Source organism: Aptenodytes patagonicus, chromosome 3 (genome assembly GCF_965638725.1).
Source record: "Aptenodytes patagonicus chromosome 3, bAptPat1.pri.cur, whole genome shotgun sequence".
NCBI classification, from domain to species: domain Eukaryota; kingdom Metazoa; phylum Chordata; class Aves; order Sphenisciformes; family Spheniscidae; genus Aptenodytes; species Aptenodytes patagonicus.
The window spans coordinates 120,226,440-120,253,502 of record NC_134951.1 but is presented as its reverse complement, the minus strand read 5'-3'; the positions used below and the strand labels follow the sequence as shown (position 1 = coordinate 120,253,502).

Sequence of the window (27,063 nt, the reverse complement as noted above, 5' to 3'; positions counted from 1 at the left end):
ATGTAAATAATTTCAATATTCATTTTTTCCTGTTCTGTTTGCTCAGTGCATATTTAATATTCACTTTTTGAATGCATATCACCCTTGATTGGACTGTGAGATGAGGACTCTGAGATTTTTTCCATTAAAAAGGATTGCCTTATAAATATTACTTGTGCCACAGCTCTTCCCCTGCAGATTATTTTCTAAATGTTGTGTACCCTTATTGAAGACAAGGAAAAAAACTGCTGCAGCCCTCCTTTATCAGCCCAGCACAAGGAATATGCTTACATGGTCGATGGGCATGTCTAAGAAGGCTTGTTGGTTGTAACTAGTCCCTAAAGAAATGTTTCCATCTTTTCTGCACTATATTTCTCTCTTGCTTGCATGAGCTTTCTCTTCCCTTCCTCCTCCCTCCACATGATTTTTTTTTCCTAGTTCCTGGACTTTTTATGAGATGTTTTAATATTACGGATAAATGTTAAAAATATTTTTAAGTTGACCATTTTCAGCCTGAAAAATGTATCTCTATCTTTAAATGACAACATTCAATTTAGGTGTGGAATACAGATGACAAAATTCTGCCTTTTGATACATTCGTAGAACCTCTCATAAAAACTGAAGACACTTCTTTTCCGTTCTCCCCAGGCCCCAATCCGTGCACATGGTTTTAATCTATAGTATTTAAAATCACCTTATTTCTGAACATCCAGCAGGAGGAAACCCTGGACATTTGATTCTCTTTTTATTTATGCTGGTGAAAACCAACAATGGCCTCTCTGAAGCGAATAGATAAAATTATATTTTTTAAAATTTCTTAATATATTTTATTTAAAAATAAAATGCTTTCCTGGTGTCTTTTCAGTTAAGTCACACTCTCAAAAAAGAAGCAGGCAGCAGGTCTGCCACTCCACCATGAAAAGCAGGTCTGGATTCTTCTCTGCCTCGACCATTTTTGACCCGCATGACCCTTGTCATATCACTCATATTTCCACTTTGTTTCCTTGTCCGTACAACAGACATACTAATAGCCATCTTTTAAAATTTTTGTAGGATACGTAGAAAGGTTGCATAAGTGCATATAATAACAGTATTATTTTATTATTTGAGAATTTGAACTTAATTTTGTATGTGCTAAACAGCTTGCAGGGAAATGTTTTCCTATCTGTCCTATATAGTTAATCGCAGTTTGAGAGTTTTAATCTTGAAGGTCATATTTCTGTTGGCTGTCACTTTGACCAAACAAGTGGCTGAACTTCATGGTTTACAGGCAGATTTCCTTATCTCTCTTTTTCAAGAGACATATAAGTCTTGATTGCTGGGGTTATTGTGAAGCAAGCAATAAGTAACAAGGTGGAGGGAGGGGCAGGAAGACATTCACTTCAAGACCAGTACCTTGTAGATACCATTTTAGAAAGCAAATATTGTACCCTGTAATTGTAGCACAAGAACAAAAGGGAGGGTGTTTTGCTTGGGGTTTTGTTTGTTTGTTTGTTTGAGGAGCTGATAAACTATAAGTGAAGTGTGCTAGCAGTAGCAAGAGGTCTTCCCATGACAAAATATGCTTATAAAACAGACATTATTTTGAGGTTGGTCTCATGCTATACAGGACTCTCTCTGATTGTTCCTGTAGAATAAAACCAACGCAACTTCCGTGCCAAAGAGACTCAAAATAACAAGTATCTTCTAGTAAAGCTAGTTTAAAAAAACCTGGACATTCTTGACTGATTTAATACTGTTTGCCTAAGTAATGCAAACTTGTCACTCTGGTTTGAAACCTCCAAGTTATTTTAAAGCACTTCCATTTAAAATAATTTATGAAGTATCTGTGATTGTTATTTCCAGCTCTTTTGTTTTGTGAAGAGCATTTCTTGGATAGCCTTTTTTTTCCCCTTTTTTTCCCTCAGTACAGATCTGAAAATAATGAAGTAACTTCACAGTTTTATGAATAGGGGACATAATGAGACTGAAGTGTGTATGTTGATTAAAGGAAAAAAAAATTGAAATCTTTGTGAAACGGCAAAGAAATGACAGCTTTAAGGCCATGATTCCGTTCTGCAGGTCAATCAAACAAAAAAGTTACTTTACATTTTTTGGTTGCAGACATTTTTGCCTTGGCTAAAGCAAATGTCATTCAAATAGTCTGTATAGTTATAACTTTGGAAAAACAAAATAATGATGCAGACATTCTTTTTAGCTAGTTGTAGAGCCGGTTTCTGTTCGGTTTCCAATTTCCCCTCTAAGTACTAAGAATGTATATTTAATCCATAATTGAAAAGAAAAATGTGTCAGAAAAAGATATACATGATAGCTATTCAGGATACACATATTTTAACATGTACTTATTTGTCTTAATTAAAGCATAGCTTCAGAAGCAGCGTTACAACACAATGTATTTTAATGGAAACTCCTTCGTAGAAAGCATGTTGAAAAGCTTCAGATACATAGATGTGCATGATAAAACGGTGGTGCACTGCCTGTTCCCCAGTGATCAAGAGGTTAACCTTAATTCATCTCTTCCCCTCCCTTAAACAGGTTCTGTGAGGAGGGCTGCAAATTAGTGCTTGGAAGACACAACAGGGAGATTAGCTTTAGGGAGGAAAGGACTCCCCACTTCAGCTCTTAGGAACCTCACCTGGAGAGTGCATTTCCTTTTCTACTTAAGCTAACGTATTATGCCTTCTTGTCATGAATGTTATTCCTTGAGGAAGAGTCCTTGCTGGTAGCTCGCAATCTGCTGAATCATTCCGAGTGTGCGGTAGAAAAGAAGAGAGCAATAAAGCTGTAGCAAGAGGGAGGCAGAAAACCGCGTAGGCTTTGGGCAGAAACAGGAATCCCAGTATGGTACATCATACGGGACTCCTTCACCCACCAAGGGGAAGGATTCCCATGTTTCCCCTGCGCTCACACTGGCCTGAAGAAGAGATACAGCATTTCCTAAGATACCCTCAAGATACAGAACTGTATAAATACTGGCATCCATATGATGCTGTCGGACAATATTCATTGGGCAAGCACAAACTACACCTTTCTAACAGTGAGAAATCACAATGCTGCTTTTTCCCCGCTGGGGCAAAGAAGTCATCTCCTTCACAAACTTCAAGCATCTACAACTGATCTATTGTTGAAATTGTTAACAGGTGAAAATGGGGAAACTTACCAGTAATGGGAAAAATATAGAAATCATTCTATAGGGAATCAATCTTTTACTTCACAACTGGAATAAAGTTGGGGTGTTTTGTTGTTTTGCATATCTAAAAATAATCACCAAATCTATTTTTGTAGGTATTTTTAAACAGTTTAAAACGTGCAGTAGAAGAAAATGTGTACAAAAAGAATCACTTTCTCACAGTACAGTGATGGTCACATAGTGGTTATCTACATCTAGTATAGGAGAGGAATTAGCCCAATGCAGAATTTCCCGTTGTGATTAGTGTTTGCCAGTGCAATGTTGTATATATTCTCAGAAAGCTTCTGATGGATAGCTTGTTTCCTCCCGCTTCTGTGGAGTTCTCAAGGATTGCAAACAAGAGGATATATACAGCCTTCCACAGTATCTCCATCCCATGTAGGTATTTTCTGTAATTTCCAGGAGATGGTGTATGATCTCTGGGTAGGAAGAAGGTGGCAGTCTGTGTCATTACAAATGGAAGGAGCTGTTGTTCAGCAAGCCCTCAACCCACCAAAGTAATGGTCTCAGTATGCCGTGATACAGCCCTTCTGGGTTAATGGTGAAGGTGAAGTTCCACATCCACACTGCTCTCTTCCTACTCTACTGCATCTCTAGGTGATACTCAGGTGGTGCCTTCTAGACCACATTTAGAGGTAATTTTTGCTTGTGAATTTTACGCTATTTTCCCTTGTTTTACCTCATTGACACAATCTTCTTCACAATAGGATCTTCAGAAAACTCTCAGGAGTCTGTGCTAATACTGGTCTTAGGGAGTTAGGAGGCAAAGCAGTGTCACCCCCTACCTTTTTCAGTCCCAGGGGCTTCATGACTGTTTAGCATGACTCAACTGGATTATCATCTTCAGAGAGCTGTGTTGAGGAGTCTGTGAGGACAAAACTCAATGCAAACTTCTACAAAGACCTCTGAAGTCTTGTGAGATTTGGGATTAATCTTTTCTGTAGGGGATTTTGAGGTTCCTACCAATGTTATTGGGACTAGCATTTATCTATGTTGTGGCTGGTATATTTCAAAGGATCAATTTGTTATGATCTACAGTACCTTCAGCTCCCTTCAGATTCAACTAGATCTGATGGGAGTCAACACTGAACATAACACTTGCTGAAGGTTTTAAATGATGAAGAAGGTTAGGGGTTAGTCACTGGCCTACCTCATAGTTCTGTAATCTGAGTATGAGCGTATCAAGTTTCCCCAGTAAAGCTTTGGCATCACTTTTGATGAGAGTTTGAAGGACTTCATCTGCCCATTAACAAAATTTGATGCAGCTCTTAAATTATCCTCAGCAAGTGACATGTTTCCTTTTTCTTGCAGGTATCAGAGATTTGAAAAAGCATTTTTGCTAGCTGTTGACATAGGTGCTCGGGACCTGTTTATGGTGAGTCATTTCTGGGGACAGAGGCTGTTGTCAGGATGTTAGTTGTCAGCTTTTGTGCACATTAAAATGGATCCATGTCATTTGCAGTCTTAGACACATACTGAAGACAGAACTATTCTACCTGGTTTGCCCTTTGCCATCATGAAACTCATCAATAGGAATTGAGTATCTTTAGAGTCATTGACATTTTCCCTAGCATGGCCTAAAGGTTATTCTTTATTTTCCAGGAATTAATGTATATGTTTTTTGAACTTTCCCCTTCCTCATCTGTCCTGATGTGGGTGAATGGCATCTTTCACTCTAATAAGCTTATACGTTTCTAATCCGTTCCTTTAAGAAGTGCAACTGCTGAGTCCTGGATACAAGAGCTGGCCATATCCTGGGGATCCTGAATGCTCTTAGTTTGTCTCTTAGGGTTTTGTGAAAAGTGACAAATTATGAACGCTTCTACAGGTACTTTTAAAACAACAAAGCTCAGCAGCATCAACCCAAGGGTTTTTACATTTCATGCACTCTCTGCCCCCTCCCATTTAATTAGCTACAAAAGTAAAATTAACCAGCTCTTAAAAGGTCTTCTGTGTGAGCTCTGCAGGAGGCTCTTGTTTTATAAGATCTTGCACCACAATGTCACAGTGAGGTCAGATGGACAAAGCCAATCATGCTTTCCTAGTCTCTCAGCATGTTGCTGCTCCACAGCTGATTTCATTGTTTTCAAAGAAACAATAGAAAAAGGGCTTGTTGAAAAAAAGGCCCTTTGAACAATTCGTTTGCTTGACTCTTTTGCATAATGAAGACATTCTGTTGTTTAAATTAAGCTTTGACACTAGATGTTAATATCATTTATCCCATTAAGTCACTTGCCCTGCTAGTTTGATCTTGATATTTAAATTGTATGTTAAATTACACAATTAAATCCTGCTTTTATGGGTTATGAAAATTCCCTTCTAATTATATAAAAAGTTGTGTGAACCTTTTGATGTTTTTTTCACGGCTCTAATCATCTGGCTTGTTCCATCTAATTAGAAAGATGTGAATACTGCGATAAACTTTTCTAAGTATGCATCAAAAGAATGTAATGGAAATGTCAGACTTTTAGGAAATTCATTACATGTTTTATGTTTACTTTCCTTGACTTTTCCTCTTTTTAGCTCATCTTTTTCCTTTTCTCTTTTTGTTGAATGTAACTTCTTCAATACAAATTTTATACCTAATCAAGCTAAGCACTGCTGCAGCCACATGTAAGATTCAGACTGTAACATGTCTGTGGCAGGTTACAGCTTTTTGTCGGGGGCTCTCCCACCATACAGATAAATTCCCTGAGTAATTTCAGCCATTCTGGCAGAACAAATGACCCAGCATTTGGCCTGTCATTTCAAGTGCCCTCTCTCATATGGCTGAGAGCATTTCCTACATGATCTTTTTCTCTTTCCTTCCCTCTGCTGACAGCAGGACTGGGGGAGCACCTCTGTCCCAGGGTGGGGAACACCAGTGTTGGGTCAAGAGGTGGGTGCAAAGCTGCTAACAGGAGGGAGGGACTGTCAGTACCTGGCTCCACAAGTGGTAACACATTCTCCTCTCAACAAAAAGGTTCTCCAGCTTCCTTCAAGAGGAGTTTCAATGTTCACAGAGAAATTAGCTCCATCCTTTCCTACTCATCTTTGTTTTCCCTTTCTTCTCTCAACACCTACTCTCCATTTCCCATCTCACCAATGCTCTTAAACATAAATATATATTTCCACATAGTTTCTTCTGGCTTACAGTACTGTGAGATCAAAACCAGTTCTATATTGTCCTCGTTCTGCTTGCATTACCTTTGAGACTCCTCATAGTTTCCCCTAAATTATGCAACAAGCAGCACACACACACCTGCCTCTTCGAATCTTCTGTTAACTCGCTGCCTCCTCTGGGGAAATGTCCTTTTGCTAATTCATCTCCTAAGTAAGGTACTAATGAACAAACTTTACAATAAGCTAACAATAGCACTGCTGCAAGACTACTAAGTACAGGACTCAAGAAGTTTAAAGGTGCATAGGTCATAAAAAGTATTTATTTGTGCCACAGTAATTTCTAGGGAATTGGGCTTCATTGCGCTAAATACTGTGTGAAAATTAGACAACCTGTTCCCTGAAAGCTTATAGTCCTTCTAGGTATTAGTATAACGATGCTATTGCTAAGCAAGGTTTGTGCATCCTTCACTTCTGCTTAACGCTGAATAATTTGTATATATTGTTTATATAGGTCAAAATGCAATTAATAACATACAACTTGACTTTACCTATATTTAAAGCATTTATAATTATGTGCAGTATGAATAACTAATATATAGGTCAGTTATTTGTACTGTTGTTTTACAGATCAATCAAATCCATTTATAAAACCTCAGATGGCTCTAGGTGTCACACCACCTTATTCCCAGTTAATTTAATGGGATTTCAAGAAGAAATAGTAGACTAAAGAAAGATATCTGATGACATAAGCGAAATGAGAAAGAAAAAAATCTGTTTATTAAAGGGGAACAGAGAAGGGACAAAAAAGGAAAGGATAGAGAGGAGCAGATATAACAGAGGCCGAGGAGGATCCAAACATTGAATACCCATCTTCTGAGACTTCTAAGGAAATGTCCTATGTCTTGGAGAATTTATCCTGAGCATCTCTTTCACCAAACAGGGCTCTGCAGCATTCCTGTTATTTGTTTTGAGATCGCAAAGAAGTTTGAGAGAATGCTATCTGAGGGCTAATTTCTTTCGTAGAAATGAAAAAAAAAGGCTTAAAAGTTAGTCCTGTAGCTATAGCGTCACTAGTATGATGCCATAACAAGACACACATACACTGCTGTGTCTCTCCATAAGCTTTACCCTCACGTCACATCTAAGTCCATCAATTATTATCATCTCCTACAAAGTTCAATAAAAAAATAAAACTGAGAAGGACATAATATCATGAACAACAGCTACATTTATTGGATAGTGACTGATCCAATCTGTGACAGAAAAGATCAAGCAATAGAAGGGTTGTTAGCTTGAAATCCTTTTGTAGTATGCTCCAGCTCTCAGCTGCTGAAAATTCAAAAGGCCATCCCGCGTACCAAAGGTAGCAAAAAATACAAGGAAAAGACACTTTAATAAAACTGTCAGATCTTAGGTGATACACTGATGAGGAAAGTGCATGTTTCGAAGAAACGTTGGAATTTTGCCCAGAAATATCCTATAGACAAATGCACATCAGTGTTTCAAATGACTTCTGCTCACCAAAGGCCAGCTCAGTGAGTCACAAAGATGAGGGTAAAAAGGAAGTAGTCCAAAAACTAATCAAACTGTTAAGTGATAAAATACAGCCCTTTCAGCAAACTCCTGATAAGCAGCTGGAAATTGTTTTTATTGTCACCGTTGTTTTTGAGAGGGACGTGATCTTTGGACTGACAAATTCTTTAAATAATTGTGTGAAGGAATCTGTAATGAATATTCTGCTGATTTAATTCTTTTTTTTTTCTGCCATTCTTTAAGGCACCCTGTAATCCAGTGTTTCTTCTTTCTCTTTCATTTGTTTTCTAGTTTTATTCTACTCAGAGAGTTATAAATTCTTAGAAAAATCCGATTTTGCTGGCTTATTTTAATGAGGAACAACTAAACTTGATCTGAAATTGTCTAATTAGGAGTTATTATATCTGTAATCTTTTCTTTCTAAAGCTTGTTTAGAGATAGAGATGAGCTACTTTTTTTGACTTGAGGAACCACGAAGAAAGCCACTTACCAGCCTACTGCTATATCTTTATTTCTTACAAGGCCCCTGTTAGTTAGTGATGGATATGTAGCATCTTTACATTTCTTTACTGAAAACAGAAAACATGGGCAAAAACAAGATCTGAAAGTAACAGATGTCTTGATACACACAGCATACACAACCTCTTAACTGAAAAAACTTTGTCATTTTCTGCTGTTGTTTCCATCCCCTCCCCAAGATTATTATTTAAAATTGCATTGAAGTGTACAATATACCTCTTAGTTCAAACTACAAAAAGACAGTCATTAAGGATAGTCAGAATGTATTTTAAATTAGTGAACACAATCTGCCTATAATTCAAATCTTTGTAAGTTCAGACTTGTTCAAGAACCCTTAGGTTTTCTATTGTTATCTAAATAAGCTGACAATATCTACTGTTTAATCTTCATAGAAATCATACCTTGCTACTCAGGCCCTTTTCTCCTGACAACCTGTTAGACCTACAAAGGGAGGAAGTACAGAGTTCGCAACAAGTTCGTAACTCATTACTTTGCTCCAAGACACTTGCACGTTTTTTAAGTCACACCTGTGTTTGTAATTAGAAAATGTTGCCATCTCCTGCAGACTGTTGGGATCCTGCAAGTCAGTACCAGGTTTTCCTGCGTAATCAGTCTCAGTTTCCCTAACATTCTCAGTTTGCTTATTTTTTTTTAATTATTATTATTCAATGAGGGGATAATAAAAGCAGCATCTTTTTCTCCCAGCACTATTACTCTCACTTTTTTCATCTAGCTTCTCTTTCTAGAGTAAGGTCACTTTTTCCTGTAAGAGTTTCTGTCATATTGATGAAGGTGGCAGTGAACTCACACTGAGAAGGACAGTTTCACCTGAAATCTTCTGCATTCGTGAGAATATAGTTGCTTTTATGGTGTGCAGAGGTCAATATTTCCAGCAAATACTCCTTTTCCCTTTAAATTCCCGCATGCAGATAGATTGCAGAACAATGGCCAAGAATGACTTAAATCTTTGGATACCAAATGGCATCTTCAGCAAAGAAGTGGGAAAAAGAACTTTGCCAACTGTTCTTGGGTTTCCTTCACTTCATATGTCTCAATTCATGCACGGAGCAGCCTGTGGCCATGACGCCAAAGGAGAAGAGGGTTAATTGTCTCTTTATTAATGGTCAAGGATGGAGCTTTACTTCAAGGGCCAAACCCAAGGGCAGTGAGACTGTAATTTGTCAGCGAGAATATATTCTCCCACAAATTGTGCTGTATGTAGTACAGGTGGTTTTCACCTCAAAGGTTAACACACAGTAAAACCCCTTGCAATTCAGCATGTAATGATATGCCCCTGCTGCAGCCCTCTGATTTTTAACCCTAGATTAAGGACTAGATCCAGAGTATTGGCAACTATTCATGCTAGACAACAACATTTTTGGAAAGCCCCTTGAGGTCCAAGAGTGACTCGGGAATCATGTCACCTGTGTGGGTGTTAAAACCATTGAGCAACCATTGTTGCTCTTATTACCTCCAATATCAGCACAAAGAGGACCACCATCACCTTACTCAAAGAACAGTAAATGTAACATGACAACCTCCAAACAAAAATTAGTCCCAAAAGAGCTTTACCCCAAAACTCATGTACTAGGTGGAAACCTTAACACACTTCAAATAGGGGCTGTCAGCCAGATGAGTTCCAGTACTTCAGATCTGGTTTACACAGAGCCACCTCCTGTCAACCCTCTCTTAATTCATGTTGCACCAACAGAAGTTACCTTAAAAGCAGACAGATTGGTTTCTTTCATATGCTGAGTCAATAGCTTCACTTTTATCAGTGCATGATTGGTCAGTGTTTTATTCATTGCTGTATTCAACAGCACAAGTAAGATAATAAATTTGCATTGGGAGAGAATTAAAATGTAATGGTAGGTTCATCAGTTCCATCTGTGTTTGTGATCTAAATAATAAAAGAACCTCTTTCTTTCAAAATCCCTTTTGTTACTCCTATGAGATTCATTTTAGATTAATCTTTTTCTTCTCTCTTTTATTTCTAAAGGACATCCATTACCTTGCACTAGATAAGGGTGAATTGGCACTAGCTGAAGTGGCAAAGAAAAAGGCTAATGACATTGATGCAGAATCAATAACTACTAGAATTGGTAAGAATTAATGGTGTTTAAAAAGCCCTTTTTGTTTTAATCAATACTTGTCCTGTACAACACCGTGTTATATTTGTAGGGGAGTTATTGTTTCGATTGCATTGTTTTCTTTGAAAGTGAGACAGTATTTTTATTCATAACTAAAAAGGGAGGCTTATAAAAATAACATAGCTTTTCCTTTCAATATCCACATGAGGATTGTGTCAGAAGCAAAAAAGATTTATACTATGGCTATATAGAAAAGCTCAGGCTGTACAAACTGAACTGAGTGCAAGAGGTAAGGGACTGAATCTGAAAATCTTTGTTCAAACCAGCGTTAAAGGCCAGGTATGGCAATCTCATTCACCTCTAAATATTTGCTTGTGCACACTGTGCCAATAACTGGAGTCACATCATGAATGCTTTGGCAGCATTCAGATGAAACATTTACTGATGTGAACACAGGCTCATATCCTGGCATTAAAGTAACAGCTTTGCATGCAGTGGGATTCTTGCAGTTCCATAAGGAATATCGATGCAAAAATTGCAGGGTTAGACTAATAGCTCAAACACAGACAACTTTGCAGGCAGGGGAACTCATAAGTCATTCACTTTCTCCTTTTGTTTCCTCTGAATTGTCATGAAGAGATGTATGCAAATATGTAGACCGTTCTGATTTCAGGCCTATAGCACGAACCAAGCAGAAGAGGTCTAAGTCTAGGTAGCTGACCTCCAGCAGAGAGAAAGTAGAAAAAGGGGGAAAAAAGAACACAAAATGTTTGTATAAAATATGCGTAGTGCTGTTTTGCTTATTCTACTGCGTCTTTGAATATTAGAGGAAATCACTGAGCTTTTGTCCTTGTCCCATGCCAAGAAGTAGAATATGATTAAGACTCAGAAGGACTCACAAAACCTTTGAGATCTTGGGTAACATAGGATTCTTTTAGAACTGTACATCTCAGTGTTTACCCGTAGCAAACAAGCAAATGCCATTCAAATATATAGAAACGCAGAGAGCGGTATGTGCGTTTATGTGGCTATTCTATATATTGCATAAATCCATGACTTTCAAGGCTATGCAATACAGTATCATCTCCTTCCCTCTGCAGTGGAGTAGAAATCAAGCAGTACCTGTCCTGAACTCTTTTCTTCGGGGTCTTTCATTTTCAAGCTTAAGTCACTTCAAGCATTTTTTGCACCACAGCTGGGCCTTTGGGCAAGCCCTTTCACCACTAGAATTGCCAAAAATGACATTTGTTTCGGGCATCTGTTACTGGGCACTCTTTAAAGTATAGAGTTACATATCCCTTGCTTTCTCTTCTCTTACTTCTTAGGTAGTTGTCCTCTACACCTAATATAACTAAGATACCTAAGACTTACCTCTGATCACTATCTGTTCTCTCACACTTAATCCAGAAAATTTAAGCCTTAATCTGTGTCTTCATTTAATTCCTTGCAAACTAACGCTATTACTAGATTTCTGAAGTTAGGCTATTTTTAAGTTTACCGAGAGCCTTATATAGTATTATAGACACATACACAAAGAGAGGGATAGGGAAGAAACCTGAGGTGATCACAAATGTCTTACTTGCATATCAGATGTAATACACATGTTACTACAGTTCAGTTATAAATGTGCAGGCACACAGTCTTCCCCTCCTCCAGAGCAGTCCTACAGTTACCTCTGTAATGCCCCATAAACATAAATTATTAAAGTCATTTTATATGATAAAGTCTTTAAAGTGTTCTCATTTGCTGAATAATTAACTATCAGAATGATTTAAAATGCTTTTCAATGCCCCTGGGACAAACTGTCACTGAGATTCAGCCTATAAACAGTAATGAATTTGCATCCAGTTCATTTTATATGAAAATAAACAGGAATCTCCCATGAGTTCATTTCACAGATTGGATCTCATCTTAAACACATGAAATCTCAGCCACATTTTTTGTTTTATTGTACTTTATTCCAACGTCCTTTCTTGATGATGTTTTTATTTCATAAACTGTTGTTAGCAAAAAAGGTGTCATGAGGCATGAACTTTGTGGACCCAGTGAAAACAAAAGATTACAAATGCTTTATATGTAAATTACTATATTTATCTAATATTTTGAGAGGGGGAGAAAAACTCATGCCAGAGCCAGAAGCTTTAAAATGCAGTTTCAGACAAGTCTGTGTCCTCTAACCATCTCCTAAGCGCAGTCCTCTTCATCTAGTCCCTGCTCTTTGGGGCTTTCAGCCACTCAGTTCACCAGTGGTCACACTTCCCAGAACAACCCCCAAACTTCTTGAGCACCCACTTCAGGCTTCTGCAAGAAGGCAGCAACCTAAGCAAACAGAGGCAACAAGGTGCAATCAGTGCTATTGATCCCAAGCTATATTGAACACCTCCCTAGATAATATCTGGCCTCTCTACAGCATATTTCATATATATATTACAGTATAATATTTGGTCCTAAATAGTACAAATGTGAACTGTTCTCGTATATCAACATCTGATGGTGTTTCCTGAGCTAGCCCATCCCCAAAACTCAGCTCAACACTACTTGAAAATAACATGAGTCAGTGCTCCTGGCTGATTCCCAAGCCCTTGAGAGTGCTCCATCTTGCCCCAGATATATTTAATTTGTCAAGATATTTCTGTGTACAGGGCTCATTTCAAACATAATATATTTCAAACTCAGGCTTTTGGAAAAGTTTCAAGTTCCTACAAATAATGTAGAACGACAATATAATTTCAGCTTAAATTTATAGATGTCATCCAGAGTTCTATAATCAGTGGTAGATTCTTCACATATATTAGATCAAGATTTGTGTCAAGATAAAACTAGAAATAGATTGATTATTTTAAAATTTTCTGAATTTTAGCTCTTCTCAATTCCTCACATGACCATAGTTTGCTATACACCGTTTTGAAGAAGCCACCATCAAAGCTAAGAATGTCTGGATGCGTGTGGTAAAAACACCTGTAGACCTTCAGAGCATAGTAGTTTCATGACAATATTGCTAAGCAAGATGTAGTGTCAAGTGAGCTTGCTGCTATTCCCTCCTATGGTTTTGGCAGAAGCACATATTTTGTTCAACTGATTAAAATCTTCTAAAGAAAATTATTCTCATAAGATTTTATGTTTGACAGCCTGTGAAAATGCATCTTGAGGCATGAGAAGATTGAAGTAATGGTACCATACATCTCAGAGACCGCATTAGCTGTCTCCTCTTTCCCCACTCCCATTTGATCAGCAGACCAGTGGCCATAGATATTGTGGTTTCCTCTGCCAAAGATTTCCTATTGAATTATTTCTGTAGTAGATCTACAGGTTCCTTAACGAGGTCAGGGAGTTCTCATTTAGCCTTGCCTAAAATATATTCTGTGCGCCTCATTTCACTTGATTAAAACAGAGAGGACTTTCTTCAATACTGACAATATTTGTAGGCTTACTAATAAATTCTGTTTATGGGTGTAGCCTCACATATACGCTCCTGGAACACAAGTAACCAGGTACAATACTGTCAGTGGTGGAAGAGTGCATCTGTTCAGTGCTATAAACTGCAGGTTGCTAATGTAAAACTTGAGTTGCAAAGAACTGACATGGCACAGCCTGTTAAGAAATGCCATAACTAATAATGATCACGGAGGTGAAGAACTCAGCCTTTCAGACATCATTGCTCAATGAATATCCAATGAAGAGCATATGTAGTCAGTCTCAGAAAGTTTCCCAAGGCCAACTTCCAACAAATTACATTAGGGCCTAGCAAGATAATTTTAACCTTCAAATCAATAGCTTTCACCCAAAAGGGATTCATGTTGTGACAAGACAGATAACTGCTGCATAGTTGAAAGGCAAATTGGGAAACCTTGTATTTCTACTTAGAATTAAATTCAGAATATTAGTTACACTAATGTTTAGGCAACATTTCTAACAGAGGTATCTTAATAAAAACACTGATGTTGAGATAATTGCATTGTTCTGAAATGCTAGATGGGACTGACTAACATTTTGGTGGTTCAGTAATGTCTCATGAAAGCGCTTGAGGTTTTCCACTTAAAATAGAATTTTAAAACATTTCTGGAAATATTCCATAATGTTTGCAAGTGAGATAGGAAATCTTATCAGTTCTCACAGAGACGGAGGTCTGATTTCCCACACTGTTCATAAAATGACATTCAAAATGTAGGGGCCCTAAATGTTTCACCTTACTGGCAAGGAACCTCACCAGTTTGAACCTTAAGTGGAGAATTTATTCATTTCTTCTTAGTTCTGTGATAGTATTTTGTATTGAATGGCTTACATGTTCTTTGTGATAATTAATAATGACACATGCTATACTGTTTTGTATTCCATACAGTGTGTCTGAGATACCCGTCTGGTCTTGCATACAGTCTGCTACCTCCAAATCACTTGTAATTTACTCAGATCTTCCCCTATTCCTGACAGTCCTGGCGAGCCTGCTCACATTTCAAGACCATGTTTAGAATCGTCCCCCTGTTTTTGTAACCTCCTCTGGCCCTGCATTAGCCTAGTCGATAACATTTGTTCCTCTTCTGATCCATAATGACTCCTTTCATCTATCATGCAGTAGACTTCTTCCTTACCCTCATGTACCCTCTCTGATGCTGATGACAAAGCCTTCTTCGTTTCCTACTCTTCCTTGGCACACACATCTTTCTTTTGCTATCAAGTTTCAAGTTAACTGAGAATCTTATCTTAGCCTTTTATTTCATTGCATGATTTTATTTCACTGTGTAACATGTTTATGGCATGCTTAAAAGGTATTATCCAAGACACAGATGAACTGTGGTCTGGAAAGACTCGGGGGACACCTGTTTATGCTACAGTGTTTTGGAGCTCTGCTCCCTTCGGTGTAAGTGTTAGATCTCCTATTTATTTATTTAGATTTTCAGTTTAAGTCAATCAAAACCTCTGGAATCAAATCCTTTGCTTTTATTTTTCTAATAATGTGACTTTTTCCCCAGAGAGCCAGAAAAACATTTTTAATGAAAAATGTTTTTTAAGTATGATTGGCAGTTAACCTATGGCAAGAAATTAGTTTCCACAAGCACTTTTTTAATTTTGTGCCACACAAGATGAGTGTCTTTGAAGATCCATAGTAATTTTAAATTATTTAACTGTGCTTGTGTGTACACTCTCCTGCATGTATCAAACCACATACAGCATTTGATGCAGAGCCCACTAAACACAATGAAAAGATTTCCACCATCTTCAGTGGGCTTTGGATGGGGTATTTTAGCAAGTAACAAGCTGATGTGTAGGCCTGGCATTACCAGAACTCCTGCCCTCTACAAAAAAATGACAAAAAGCCTAGTTTGGAAGGATGCTCTACTTGATGTAGACTGCTTGAGTCCCCTGGTTTCAAGAGGAGCAGGTGGCACCCAGCGCTCATGGCATGGAAGCCTACTGCAGTGGTAGTTCTGAATTCATGGCCTGGCATACCTGCCTCATTGGGAGTGTAACAATATGTTCCCATATAACTAAGTGAATCTGCTGAATCTTCCTCTTTATTCTGATGTTTAGCTTTTTGTTAATTGCATTTTTAATTTTCCAACTAGTAGTGAGGATTTTATTCTATTGAGAGGTTACAGGCACTAATTGCTCCTTTCTTTGTATTCTTTTTGAGAATTGGAGTCATTTGTTTTACTTAAGGTCTATAGTAATGCCAAACTATTTTTGGCTCCACCTCATCTCACCTCTCCGCTTGCTTGTGTCATGATGTCAGTTTTGATCTATACCTTCCCACTGCTAGACAGCTTTGCCTAAAGACATAATCCTCAGCCCCTAATAATTATAAGTACATCAAAGGCTAGCTGGTTTGCTTAGCTGCAGAGGTCTACACAAAGATCTGTGTATCTTCACTTGAAAGAGATTTATAGTTTTGTGTCAAGCTTTAGAATAATCATGGCATTCCATTTTTTTCCCTTCTTTATCATGACATATTCTTGCCCACTACAGAAACTGATTTAAAAAGCACCACTATATGTCTGAAACGAAGGCACTATTCTCCTTAATACTTTAATTTTAATGATCCCCATATTTAGTAATATTTGTCAGCAGTAAAATTATGCCCTATTTAGTATGAAAAAGTCTTACCAAGAAGTCATAGATTAACTATTGTTTGCCTTCATTTTAAATGATGTGTTGAGTAGAAAAAAAGAAAAATCAGTAACTGGAAGAGCCAGCTTTAAGGAGTTAAATTTTTTGTATCTATAGCCACATACCATAACTGGTTTATAAATAAAAAAAATTACAGTATTTCCAAATTCTGGAAATTGAAAGGACTTTTCTGCATCTGATCTGTATTTATTCTACTAACAATTAGGTTACTGCAAGACACGTGAGGTCTCTCATCTCAGATCTTTTCAGTATATCTCCATCTTATCCTTATAACCTCCAGCAAAGTTGATGCATGTAGACAATAGAGAATGGATGACACTAATTACCAAGTAAACAACTTATTTTCCATGGCAACATATCAAGAAGTAAGTTACAAAAGTGAAAATAATTCACAGAGAGATTCCTTGGGTGAGGATGTTACATGATGAAGAACAGTTCAGCATAAAAGATCTCAAAGGGATGCCCATGGCATGGCATTGAAGTAAAGAGACGCAAGTCAGTAGTCAAGTATCCATTGACATTATAGCTAGGAATTTAAGTAGGAATTTGACTTCTCAGCACTGACTCCATAGACTGAAGTCAATTTAAATAAAAAGCACACATACTTAAAATAACTGTTGAAACAAACTATCAAAGAAATTGATGCAGGGAAAGTGTCTTTGCATGGAGACTAAATGAATACCTTTCTGGGAAATAGGTTTTAGCCAAATACAATTTATGTATTAGTCAAACACAAGTTTTTCTGGCTCAGTGTAGGATACCTGGATGAAATTTAATGGCCTCTAATTCACTGTAGGTCAAACTAGATGATTTACACTGTATCATTATAGTATAATATTCATATGTGCTGGATTCCAGTCTTGCCTACAGCTCTGTGAAAAAGCCCCTGGTAAATCTCCCATTAGCTTCAAAAGGCCCACATGTAGGCTAAAAGACTGCAGTTAAAAGCCACATAATGTATATTCACACATCTCATAGTCTGCACGTGTGTGTGTACCTAAGTGGGTGTTATATTTACACATACACAGCCAAAATCTGGCCAGTCATGAAAACAGCTCCAAATCTGAACACAAGCGCTGGATTAATTATTACGTATTTATATTTTGCTTCATGACATCAGCAGCCACAGAATCTGCTGCTGCTTTTTTTTCTGAAGCAACAAGAAATAATCACAGCAGGAGGTGCTTTCATAATGGCTGTAGCTGGCTAAGAGCTGCGTATCTGTATGTTCAGTGTGTCAGAGGCATGTTTGTCTCACACGCCCTGGAGCCATCCTTGAGCCTCTAGTTTTCTGATAGGGAATTCGCCGGTTGCATTTCTACGCACTGAAAAGAGTTGGCAAACACATATTTGCATGGCAGTTGGTATGTGTTTTGTCCTGTTTGTTCTGCGTAATGTAACGTGATGTGACAGGCTGCAATTCATCACATCAGTGGCATGACAGCAGAGGAATTGAAAAGAGATATAATGGTGGGCTGACGCGAGGTGTCAATTTAACGTCCGATTGTAATATTTCAACATTAAGTCTTTTTATAATGGCCTGCTGAAGAATTATCACCAAATATTCCCCATGTGGGTGAGTTTTAGAAGTAGTGATCGGATACAGCATAGTCAACATCAGGAGAAGGCTGTAGATGCCTGTGCTCAGAAGGACCAACTCTTGTAAATACGAGAATCTTTGCACATCTGGTTTCTGATCAAACAAACAAAAACTATTTATTTATTGCCTCCTCTTTCACTACACTCCCCAGCCACACCACAGGCTCTTAAGTGGGAATACCATGGAATTGCCCACAGCAAAATCAGAAGTTGAGGCTGTTTTCCTCCAAAGACTCCTGCATAAGAGACTGCTTGACAGTTCGCCCCTGAAAAACTCCCGCAACAAAAGCGAAGGTGTTTGATGACCTTATGTTAGTTCTTGTTGAATGCTTTCAGCCTAACAAAACCAAGTTCCCTGTTAAAATCCTGTCTCAAGGCTCGTGACATTCTAATCAGGATATCGCTGGTGAAAGTCGTAGGGAAAAGCTCAGCGGGGCCTGAGAGTAAGCTTTGCACCCATCGCTGTTGTCAGTCTTGCACTTTCTAAAGTGCCAAACTTGGCCAGAAGAAAAGAAATGGCCATTTAAGAAAAAGCATTGGTGAAAAACTGATCAACAGTGCCTAATACAAGGCAGTAAGTACCTCCAGAATTAATGACTTTTTTCTTCCCTCAACATAAATTCTGTATTTCATTTCAGCTATTTGAAATATCTTTTCTCTAAATATCCTTCCTGTTGGTTAGTCTGCACCGAGACTTCTTTTTACTTTAAATCTCAGTGCCATGAGACTGCTGCAACTTCTGAACTCATGTATGAATAATATCTGCCCTTCAATAATATTTTTCACAGCATTCAAGATACCAAAATTCCTGAATCGTGCTAGATTTCAAACTGTAAAATTCAGTCTTAAAAATAGATTGTGAGGCAGCATTGGTTATCTCTGCAACATTGATACTATGAAATGGCAAAATATTATAATATGATTAAAAGATACCATTAATAATAGCTTATAAGCATGTATGGTGATCATTATAATTAGTTACTTACTGCAGGTACACTGCAGGTCCCACCTTTTCATCTTTACGATAACCAAAGATGCAACAGCCGCTTGATTTCTGCCTCCTGCCCTTGCAGCCCAGGGGCTGGCTGTAACACAGGCCTCCCCTGGGAGCTCGGGCTCCCCAGCACCAATGTCCCTGCTTCTCCTCTGTCCTCAGAGGGCACAGCTTCCCCCCGGCTCTTGCCCATATTTAAAGTGATCTCTTTCAAATGTGTTTGCAAGGCTGTGTTTGATGTCAGCAGGGAGGCTTGCCGTGCCTGACTCCACCAGCCCTGTCTGGATGGTGCTCAGAGCTCAGCCCGGGCTCCTCGTAAGGAACCACTGGCAGGAGTTACGAGGACTTTCTTGCTGTCCTTCACCAGTAATGGCTCTGAGCACAGCTTTGAGTCCTTGCATACCACAAGATCAGTAAAAAGTCAGGGTATTGTTCTCACATAAATTAGATCCCATGGATTAACCACTTAACTGATAGTTTAAAAATTTTCATTATAAAGGAATATGGAAGACAGTATTCTTTCCTGTAGAATTACGTTAAAAACCTGTGCGTGACTTCTAGTTTTTTCAGAAATGTAACACTGTTTCATAACAACTGCTAGCTTTTATTTTTTCATTGATGTAACCTACCTTCTGCTACATCATACTATTGTTATTCATATACCTCTGCTAAATTTAGTCATTTCCTTTGCTAATGTTCTTACTGCTGAAAATCCCCCCTGGAGATATCCAAATACACCTGAAGTGCACCAGGTGAAGAGCAGATTCTGAGACCATCCCAGAGACCTTGCAGAATAACCCCAGGATTTGATCTTATGTCACCTGGAAGCGTTGCTGCTCATGAACCATCATGAGCCTTACATGAGCTCACCCTCTGACTGCACCACGTAACCCATGGAAGGAAGGATTTGGCACCTGGTCTGAACTTCTCCTGAATCATCACTTGAAGTTCATTGCTAAATTTCACCACACCTCTGCCTAAATAATACAAACTTTTATTAACCAGATGAAAGAATATGGCTACAATTAATTATTTATTTTACTACATAGGATGCATTGTGGCCAAAGAAAAACAGCCACAAAGTGCTTACCTTAGGCCCTTGCTTTTAGCCACCAAATGGCGAGATGTTTAGCTCACAGCTGCAGATACGGAGCCCGTGTGGGCATAGTCTGCTGCAACATAAGCCCAGATGGTCCCACTGACTGCGCTGCTGTTGCCTCTTAGGTATGTAAGGGAAGAATTAGGACCACAGCACTCCAGTCTGATCACTGTAATAAACAGAATTTTAACAGTAAAACATTCTGGAAAAATTCCTGATTTCCTCAAAAATTCCTGAAGGAAGCATGAGCTTTAGTCAATGCCTTGTTTTCATATATTATTATCAACTACACTTTCCCAGCTTACTCCCTTGTGTGTTTGAGAGCTTTGCTGCCCACTCGTCAGGATCAGAAACAACACAGCAGGTCAGGGACTGGATGAAATTAGACCTTTCCAGCCATCACCAACCTACTGGATGACTTTGGCCAGCTCACTTTAGCCTTCAGTGCTTTTGTTTTCCTTTGGGGACTGTGTGAGCTCTCTATGACAGGCTGCCCATCCTTTCGGCAGCATCCGAGTCCCATGCCACAGCCCCTCACTCTTGTCGTGCTAATTCGGCACTGCGCCCTCAGCTTCTCCCCACTGGTATCACGATTCCAGCACTGCCCTCCCAGAGGTTAACCACAGAGTCAGGTGAAGTCCATTTTCTAAGCTCACTTATTTTCTATAATTTGAAGGAATTTTTACAACATAGGGTAAAAACACACCCCTGGGAAATCAGCCGTAATACTCTAGTCCATATCTGCCATTAGGTGTCAGTGTGACAACAACCATGATACACAAAGGCTATTCCAGGGTGTGCAGGAATGCCACCCCATCCTAAACTTCTCATTCTTGACTCAGGGAAAATACAATATGCAACTGAGAGGGAGGAGAAGGTTGAAGAAAGCAAGAAACATTTTATTTCAGGTTTTTCCATCACCTAATTGAAGTTATTTACTAACAGATAAGTCTGTTTGTTTGCATTTCATTCAGTGTGTCTCAGGTTCCCGGTGCTGCAGTTGTCAAAGAAGTGTAATATTTACAAAACCAGGATGAGAGCTTCTGCACACACTGATCTGACACCCTATTTTGGGGCAAAAGAAACAGTCAATACTATTAGTGATTTGCAGTCTGCAGGAGGTAAACTGCTTTGCCCATATGCAAATGTTAAATTACTCATGTAAGTTGATACCTGCCGATGTTGATGCTTATAGATGGGTCCTGCACAAGTTGGTTAAAATACTGTATTAGAAAAACAACTAAAAGTTCCACTCATTCAGAAGAATAGGATATAAAAACTTAAAAACTAGTTTTTAGCATCTTTTTGTGCCTGAAATACTACCTTATTTTGGTGTATCAGTGGTATGCATGATGAAGAAATAGTAAAAACATGACATATATTAAGGAGTTTGCAATTGTTTTTAAACAAAGTTTCAGGCACTTCTCAAAATGAGATGGCAAAGGTAGCTAAACAGTTTTTGGTTACATGGGAGTTTTGAAAGTTAGTACAGTTTTAAAATAAAAATCAGGTTGGGGAAAAAAAGTATTTTCAGAAGAAAATTAATTTTAAAAATATTCTCCAGTTGCCTCTAGTATTGAGAATACCTCAAGTACTTGTAGGATAGCATTTTTTTGCCATATGTTTGGAACTGGAAATGTTTCCACCATTAACTTTAATCAGATTTAGATCAGGTCAACATAATGGCTAAATCAGCTTGGCCTTCACCAGGATCAGGGAATCCGTTGTGCAAGAAGATCATTTGGATTCAGCTTTGCCTTCCTCTTTTATCCTTTGAGATGGAAGAGATTGTGACCATCGCTTAAATTTGGTGGGGGTTTTTTTATATTGATAGATTAAATCTTGAGTAGCACCATGCTGCTGTGATAAGCATCTGAGCATGCTGGCTTTTCTTTTAGCTACTTCCAGTTTCCTAGTAACTGCATGACACAGGAGTGGTTAGTCCTGAGCATGCACTGCACAGCCCAGAGTAATCCTAGCCAAGGCAAGGATCCTCAAGTACCATCTCTGCTACAATTCCCCAAGTTGGATAGCTGCAGTTCTCTTTACGAGAGCAAAGACTTCCAAAATTTGGTAGCCCTGCCCCCCTTCAAGTTGGGGGTGGGGAAAGAAAAATCTCATGTACTAATTTGACCTTGTCTTTATAATAGATAATTATAGGCATTAGGAATAGAAAAGATGCCTGATTAAATGGCTCCAGCCACCTGCTAATACACGATTGTGAAGTAATCCTTGACCATTTTCATATTGAGAGTTGCTACGATGATGTTCTTCCACTCCTTATGCTACTCAGCTTGCCTCGAAAGCTGTCTCCTATACTTTAGTTTACTTGCATCCTAACTCTCTTTCGCTTTGTACTATTTTAAATAGCAGTGATTAAACCTTTCTTTATATTGGTACTGGTGGGGGCTTGAAAGCTCATGCTATCCTACACATCTATTTTGACTTTAGAAACATAAATTGAAGAGCTCTTTATTTTTACATGTGGTTTCTGACCAGGATCTTCTTCTTGTTTGTGGTACAAAGGGAGCAGATGAAAACGCCAGCTGGGCTAGCAGTTCGAGAAACCCCCAGCACTGGCCATTATAGCTGGCTGTACCCCCTGCTCTATCGGGGCCCCAGGGTAGGTATAAGTAGAGGCTCCAGGGCCAGGTACAACCTGCTCGCATGGCATTCTCACCCAGAGTTAGTTTAGGTGAGTCCAAAGGTAATTTTGCTGATTTTGAGCAAAATCATTAGTAAAATAGACCTGAAAGCAGCAGAGAGCTGTAAGCCTACTTTAAACTGAGCATTGTTCTTGTAGAGAGAGTATTGCTTCAAGCCGCTCTTTACAGATCAGAAAGGATTGTGGTGACAGTTTCCCTCTGACTGATCCCTTCTCCCTGCAATGGGCTGAGTTCCCACCTGCAGCCTAAACCAGTCCAAAACGTGAAGTGCAAGGAAGAGTTTCCACCCGAAGTCAGAGAAGAGGCAGAGGGAGCAGAGTCAGGCTGTAAGGAAGGACTACAAGGACACAGTAATAACCAGGTAGATAGTAAACATAAAATCATAGAATCATAGAATGGTTTGGGTTGGAAGGGACCTTAAAGATCATCTAGTTCCAATCGCCCTGCCATGGTCAGGGACACCTTCCACTAGATCAGGTTGCTCAAAGCCCCATCCAGCCTGACCTTGAACACTACCAGGGATGGAGCATCCACAACTTCTCTGGGCAACCTGTTCCAGTGCCTCACCACCCTCATAGTGAAGAATTTCTTCCTTATATCTAATCTAAATCTACCCTCTTTCAGTTTAAAGCCATTATCCCTTGTCCTATTACTACATGCCCTTGTAAAAAGTCCCTCTCCAGCTTTCTTGTAGGCCCCCTTCGGGTACTGGAAGGCTGCTATAAGGTCTCCCCGGAGCCTTCTCTTCTCCAGGTGATGCACATCTGTGTGAGAAGGACTGGTGGTGGCATGTAAGGAAAGAAAAAGATCGCTGCAGCAATGCAGGAATGTGGAAAGATGCTTTGTAAGGGCAAACTTTCCCTATTGAACATTAATTGCTTTCCATGGATGCAAAATGTACTGTAAGTGATGAAAGGAGTGGCTGACAAGCAATGCTGTATTCAACAGATATCAGAGAATGCAGTTTAGGTTAATTACCTTCTCTTAAAAAAAAAATATGTTTTTTTCTGAAAAGGTGAGCATCTGTCTGAAACAGAATCTTATCTCCAAACTCCTGTTGTCTACTTCAATGAGAAGAGGAGCAAGAAAGGGAATGAAATGGGGTGGTGAGGGGACTCCAGCAGAAGCCATGGTGATTTTTTTTCCCGGAATCAGGCATCAGGGCTTTGCATTGCTTCCCATGGGCTTTTCTCCTCGTTACCTTTAGAAGCACAAGCAACACCAGGAGCTGCCCACAGCTCCCTCTGGGACTCTGAGCTTCCCAAGTGGCATCTGCAGCCACTGCTCCTGCTGATGGAGTTTATTTAAATAGGCAGGGAGAAAGTATTTGTGTTTGCAGAAGGCAGCATATAGTGTAACCTACCTCCATGAGGTTTTAAAAAAAAACGACTCTGCTATTCATGCCACTCTGTAATTGAGGGATAGCAGTCAGGTGAAGATCTTCCCAGGGAGTGGAAGGAACAGCCTGGAAATGAAAAGCCCGCTGTTTCTACGGATTGAATTTCCCCTTCGAAAGGGCGTACGAAGCGTAGTGTGTCCCCTTTCCAAAGCTTTATGTTTTCCCTCTAAATTAGTCTCTTCTAATGGTAAAGGGTGGAAAGGAAAGCGTCAGCCCATCAGTCGGGGTTTTCAGATGCCGATACGGTCACATTGGCTTTTAAGGCCTTTGGGCACCTGAACCACAGAACGTGCTGGTGGTTATCAGCAAGTCTGTGCAGCAAAGCACTGGAGCCGGTGAGTGACAGGCCATAAATGCCTATCAGGGAGGACCTGCCCTTATATCTGCTTCAGTGGCTTTATTAGCCACACCTTTCTTGTAAATTGTAAAATGTCAGTCAGGGTACTCCGGAGATGGTTAAAACAAGACGTGCTCTAATACCCCAACTTCTTTTATGTCCTAGTGCCTTGAGGTGCATTTAGAAAATGCATCCAAGTTTTATCTCATATTGTAGGATTTAACCAAGAGACATTGAGCAGAGCACCGTATAAGTGTCATTAAGAGAGCTTAGCAACAGGATGTCAGTATGCATATTTGTGTGTGTATATTTATGTGCATGTGTGTGCAAACACACAACTTGCATATATATACATCACAATAAAGTTGTATAATTTGTTGGTTTAAAATAACATGTTGGTACCTACTGTGTAGCATGTTTTTTATACATTGCACCAGTGTTGCTAATTTTCTATGCAGATACACGCACACACACAGACCCCATAAAAACTTGGCCCTCATTTTATGAAAAATTATCCAAGAAATTCCCAACTTAGTATCCTAATTCTTAAAGCACAAGAGGTATTATAGAAAGTCAGTATTTTTAAAGGGACTTAAAAAAGCATATAAGCATTTTCAATTTTGGTACATGGAAAGCTAGCTCCTGTTAAACTCTGTGCGTATTAAGCTCGTTGATATCGGAGTAACTTTAGTCTATGCAACCTTCCAGCATGAGTAACATTTTTTTTCCATGAAACCCACTGACTATGAGCACATTAGTCTGGCAGAGGCGAGAAAGCAATACTGTTTTGTAATTTGGGCTTTATTTATGGATAGTATTCCCATTTTCCCATTATTTGGATTAGGCAACTAACTGGTCCCAAGTTTTTCTTCATTAAAAGAAAAAAAACCTCCTTTTAATAAGTGTGTGCTTCACACTTTCAAACTTCAATAGCATAGAATTTTTCACTTGATCAGAAAGCTGATTTAATTTGCTGCTAGGTTAAATGTTAAAGATTTCAGTCTTATGACCATGAATTCTCAAATTAAATTCAGTGCATTGCTTAAATTTCTAGCTGCGGTGCATTTAGCCTAATTGCTTTGGTAAGTTGGATGCTTAGTAACTACTACTCTTCTGAATTTTCCTCTTTAAAGGCAAGCAATGAAATAAGCCTGAGGGGCACAGGTGGGCTAGCCTGCTCTTTGGGATTCACCTGTGGGGTCTTTGGATATCTCTTCCAGTCTGACCGCATCCTCAGACCATGTCTGATGAGGCTGTTCTGCTGACAAGGGAGAGCATTTAAACACCTGTAGGTTTTAGCTATTTAAGCCCAAATCGGTTTTGAAGCAACAAGAAAGGCTGAGCAAAATGGTTCAGATTTCAGTCAGTTGTCAACTAAATGTGTGCACTGGGCCTTTAAGTATTTGGTCAGACACATCTTGATTGCTTAGCTTTTGTTTTCGCCCTGGGAAAGTCAGCTGGATAATACCCTGTAGCCAAAGACTATTCTGTGATTCTATAAGTGGGCTGGGCTGGGGGGTGACAGAGAGAATTAACAAAAACCAGAGTTATATTTATGTATTTCCCTATTTTTGTGAGCCAAGCTATTTGCAGTCATTTTCAGTTTCCTTGCAATGTTAAATATAAAAATCATAGGGACTTAAAATGATCCCACTGATGCAATCCTTAAGGTGGGCTCTTCTCCTTGGGGACGAGTCGCAATGCAAACACGGGGGTGGTGGAAGCAGTAGAGGAAACTTCCACCAACTGTACCCAGCAGGGACAAGCCCCGAGTGTCTAGTTTTTTTCCTCTTTGTTTACAGCATTTTTAAGGCTTTGAGTTCTCACGCAACATATATGTCATTAAATGGCTGATGCCTCTTTGCACACGTTGTTGTGATGGCCTGTGGCAACCTGAATTAATTGTTTCAGTAGTTGATGGTGGTTACTAGCCGTAATTATTATAATTTGCATTTATAAAAACATCTTTCATCTAAGGATCTCAAAATGCTTTTGCGCACATTTAATTAAGCTTCACAACATCCTGTGAGGTAAGTGTCAAGAGTGTTGTTATATCCATTTTTACACAGGTTTCTCCAAGAAAACAAGGTCAGTCTCTAACATGACTGGTATTTGGTTCACATCACACTTGCACAGGACGGAGCAACTAGCACAGCTGCAGGAATTAGGGGTGCTGATCTAGGTCACTTTGCATCTCCCACATAGCTCTTGCTGCTGCCACGCTGTGTGGACACATGCACTAAGCCACCACAAACAGTCAGAGCAACCTCTGCCCAGACTTCCAGTCTGAGGTGGCCCTTTCTTTCCCAGGAGCATGCCAGCAGCAGAAAAGTCTTGGGAAGAAAAACAGATAAGCACCCTATATATTGCACAAGATGACATAACCCATCCTGCAAAGATCTGTTCTTTCTATAATTTTCTACTGTAACATTT

General features: G+C 39.1%; 1 protein-coding gene across 5 annotated transcripts in view; it reads left to right on the top strand.

Moving 5' to 3' along the window:
* Window positions 1-27,063, top strand: part of WDPCP (WD repeat containing planar cell polarity effector) — a 160,030-nt gene that overhangs the window by 106,822 nt on the left and 26,145 nt on the right. For 3 of the 5 annotated variants that reach the window (XM_076334985.1, XM_076334986.1, XM_076334987.1), the window contains exons 14-15: window positions 4,481-4,544; window positions 10,323-10,425. In XM_076334985.1, the coding sequence (XP_076191100.1) occupies window positions 4,481-4,544; window positions 10,323-10,425 (167 nt within the window). The remainder of the gene's footprint in view (window positions 1-4,480; window positions 4,545-10,322; window positions 10,426-27,063) is intronic. The other 2 variants (XM_076334988.1, XM_076334989.1) reach the window with 1 other exon arrangement.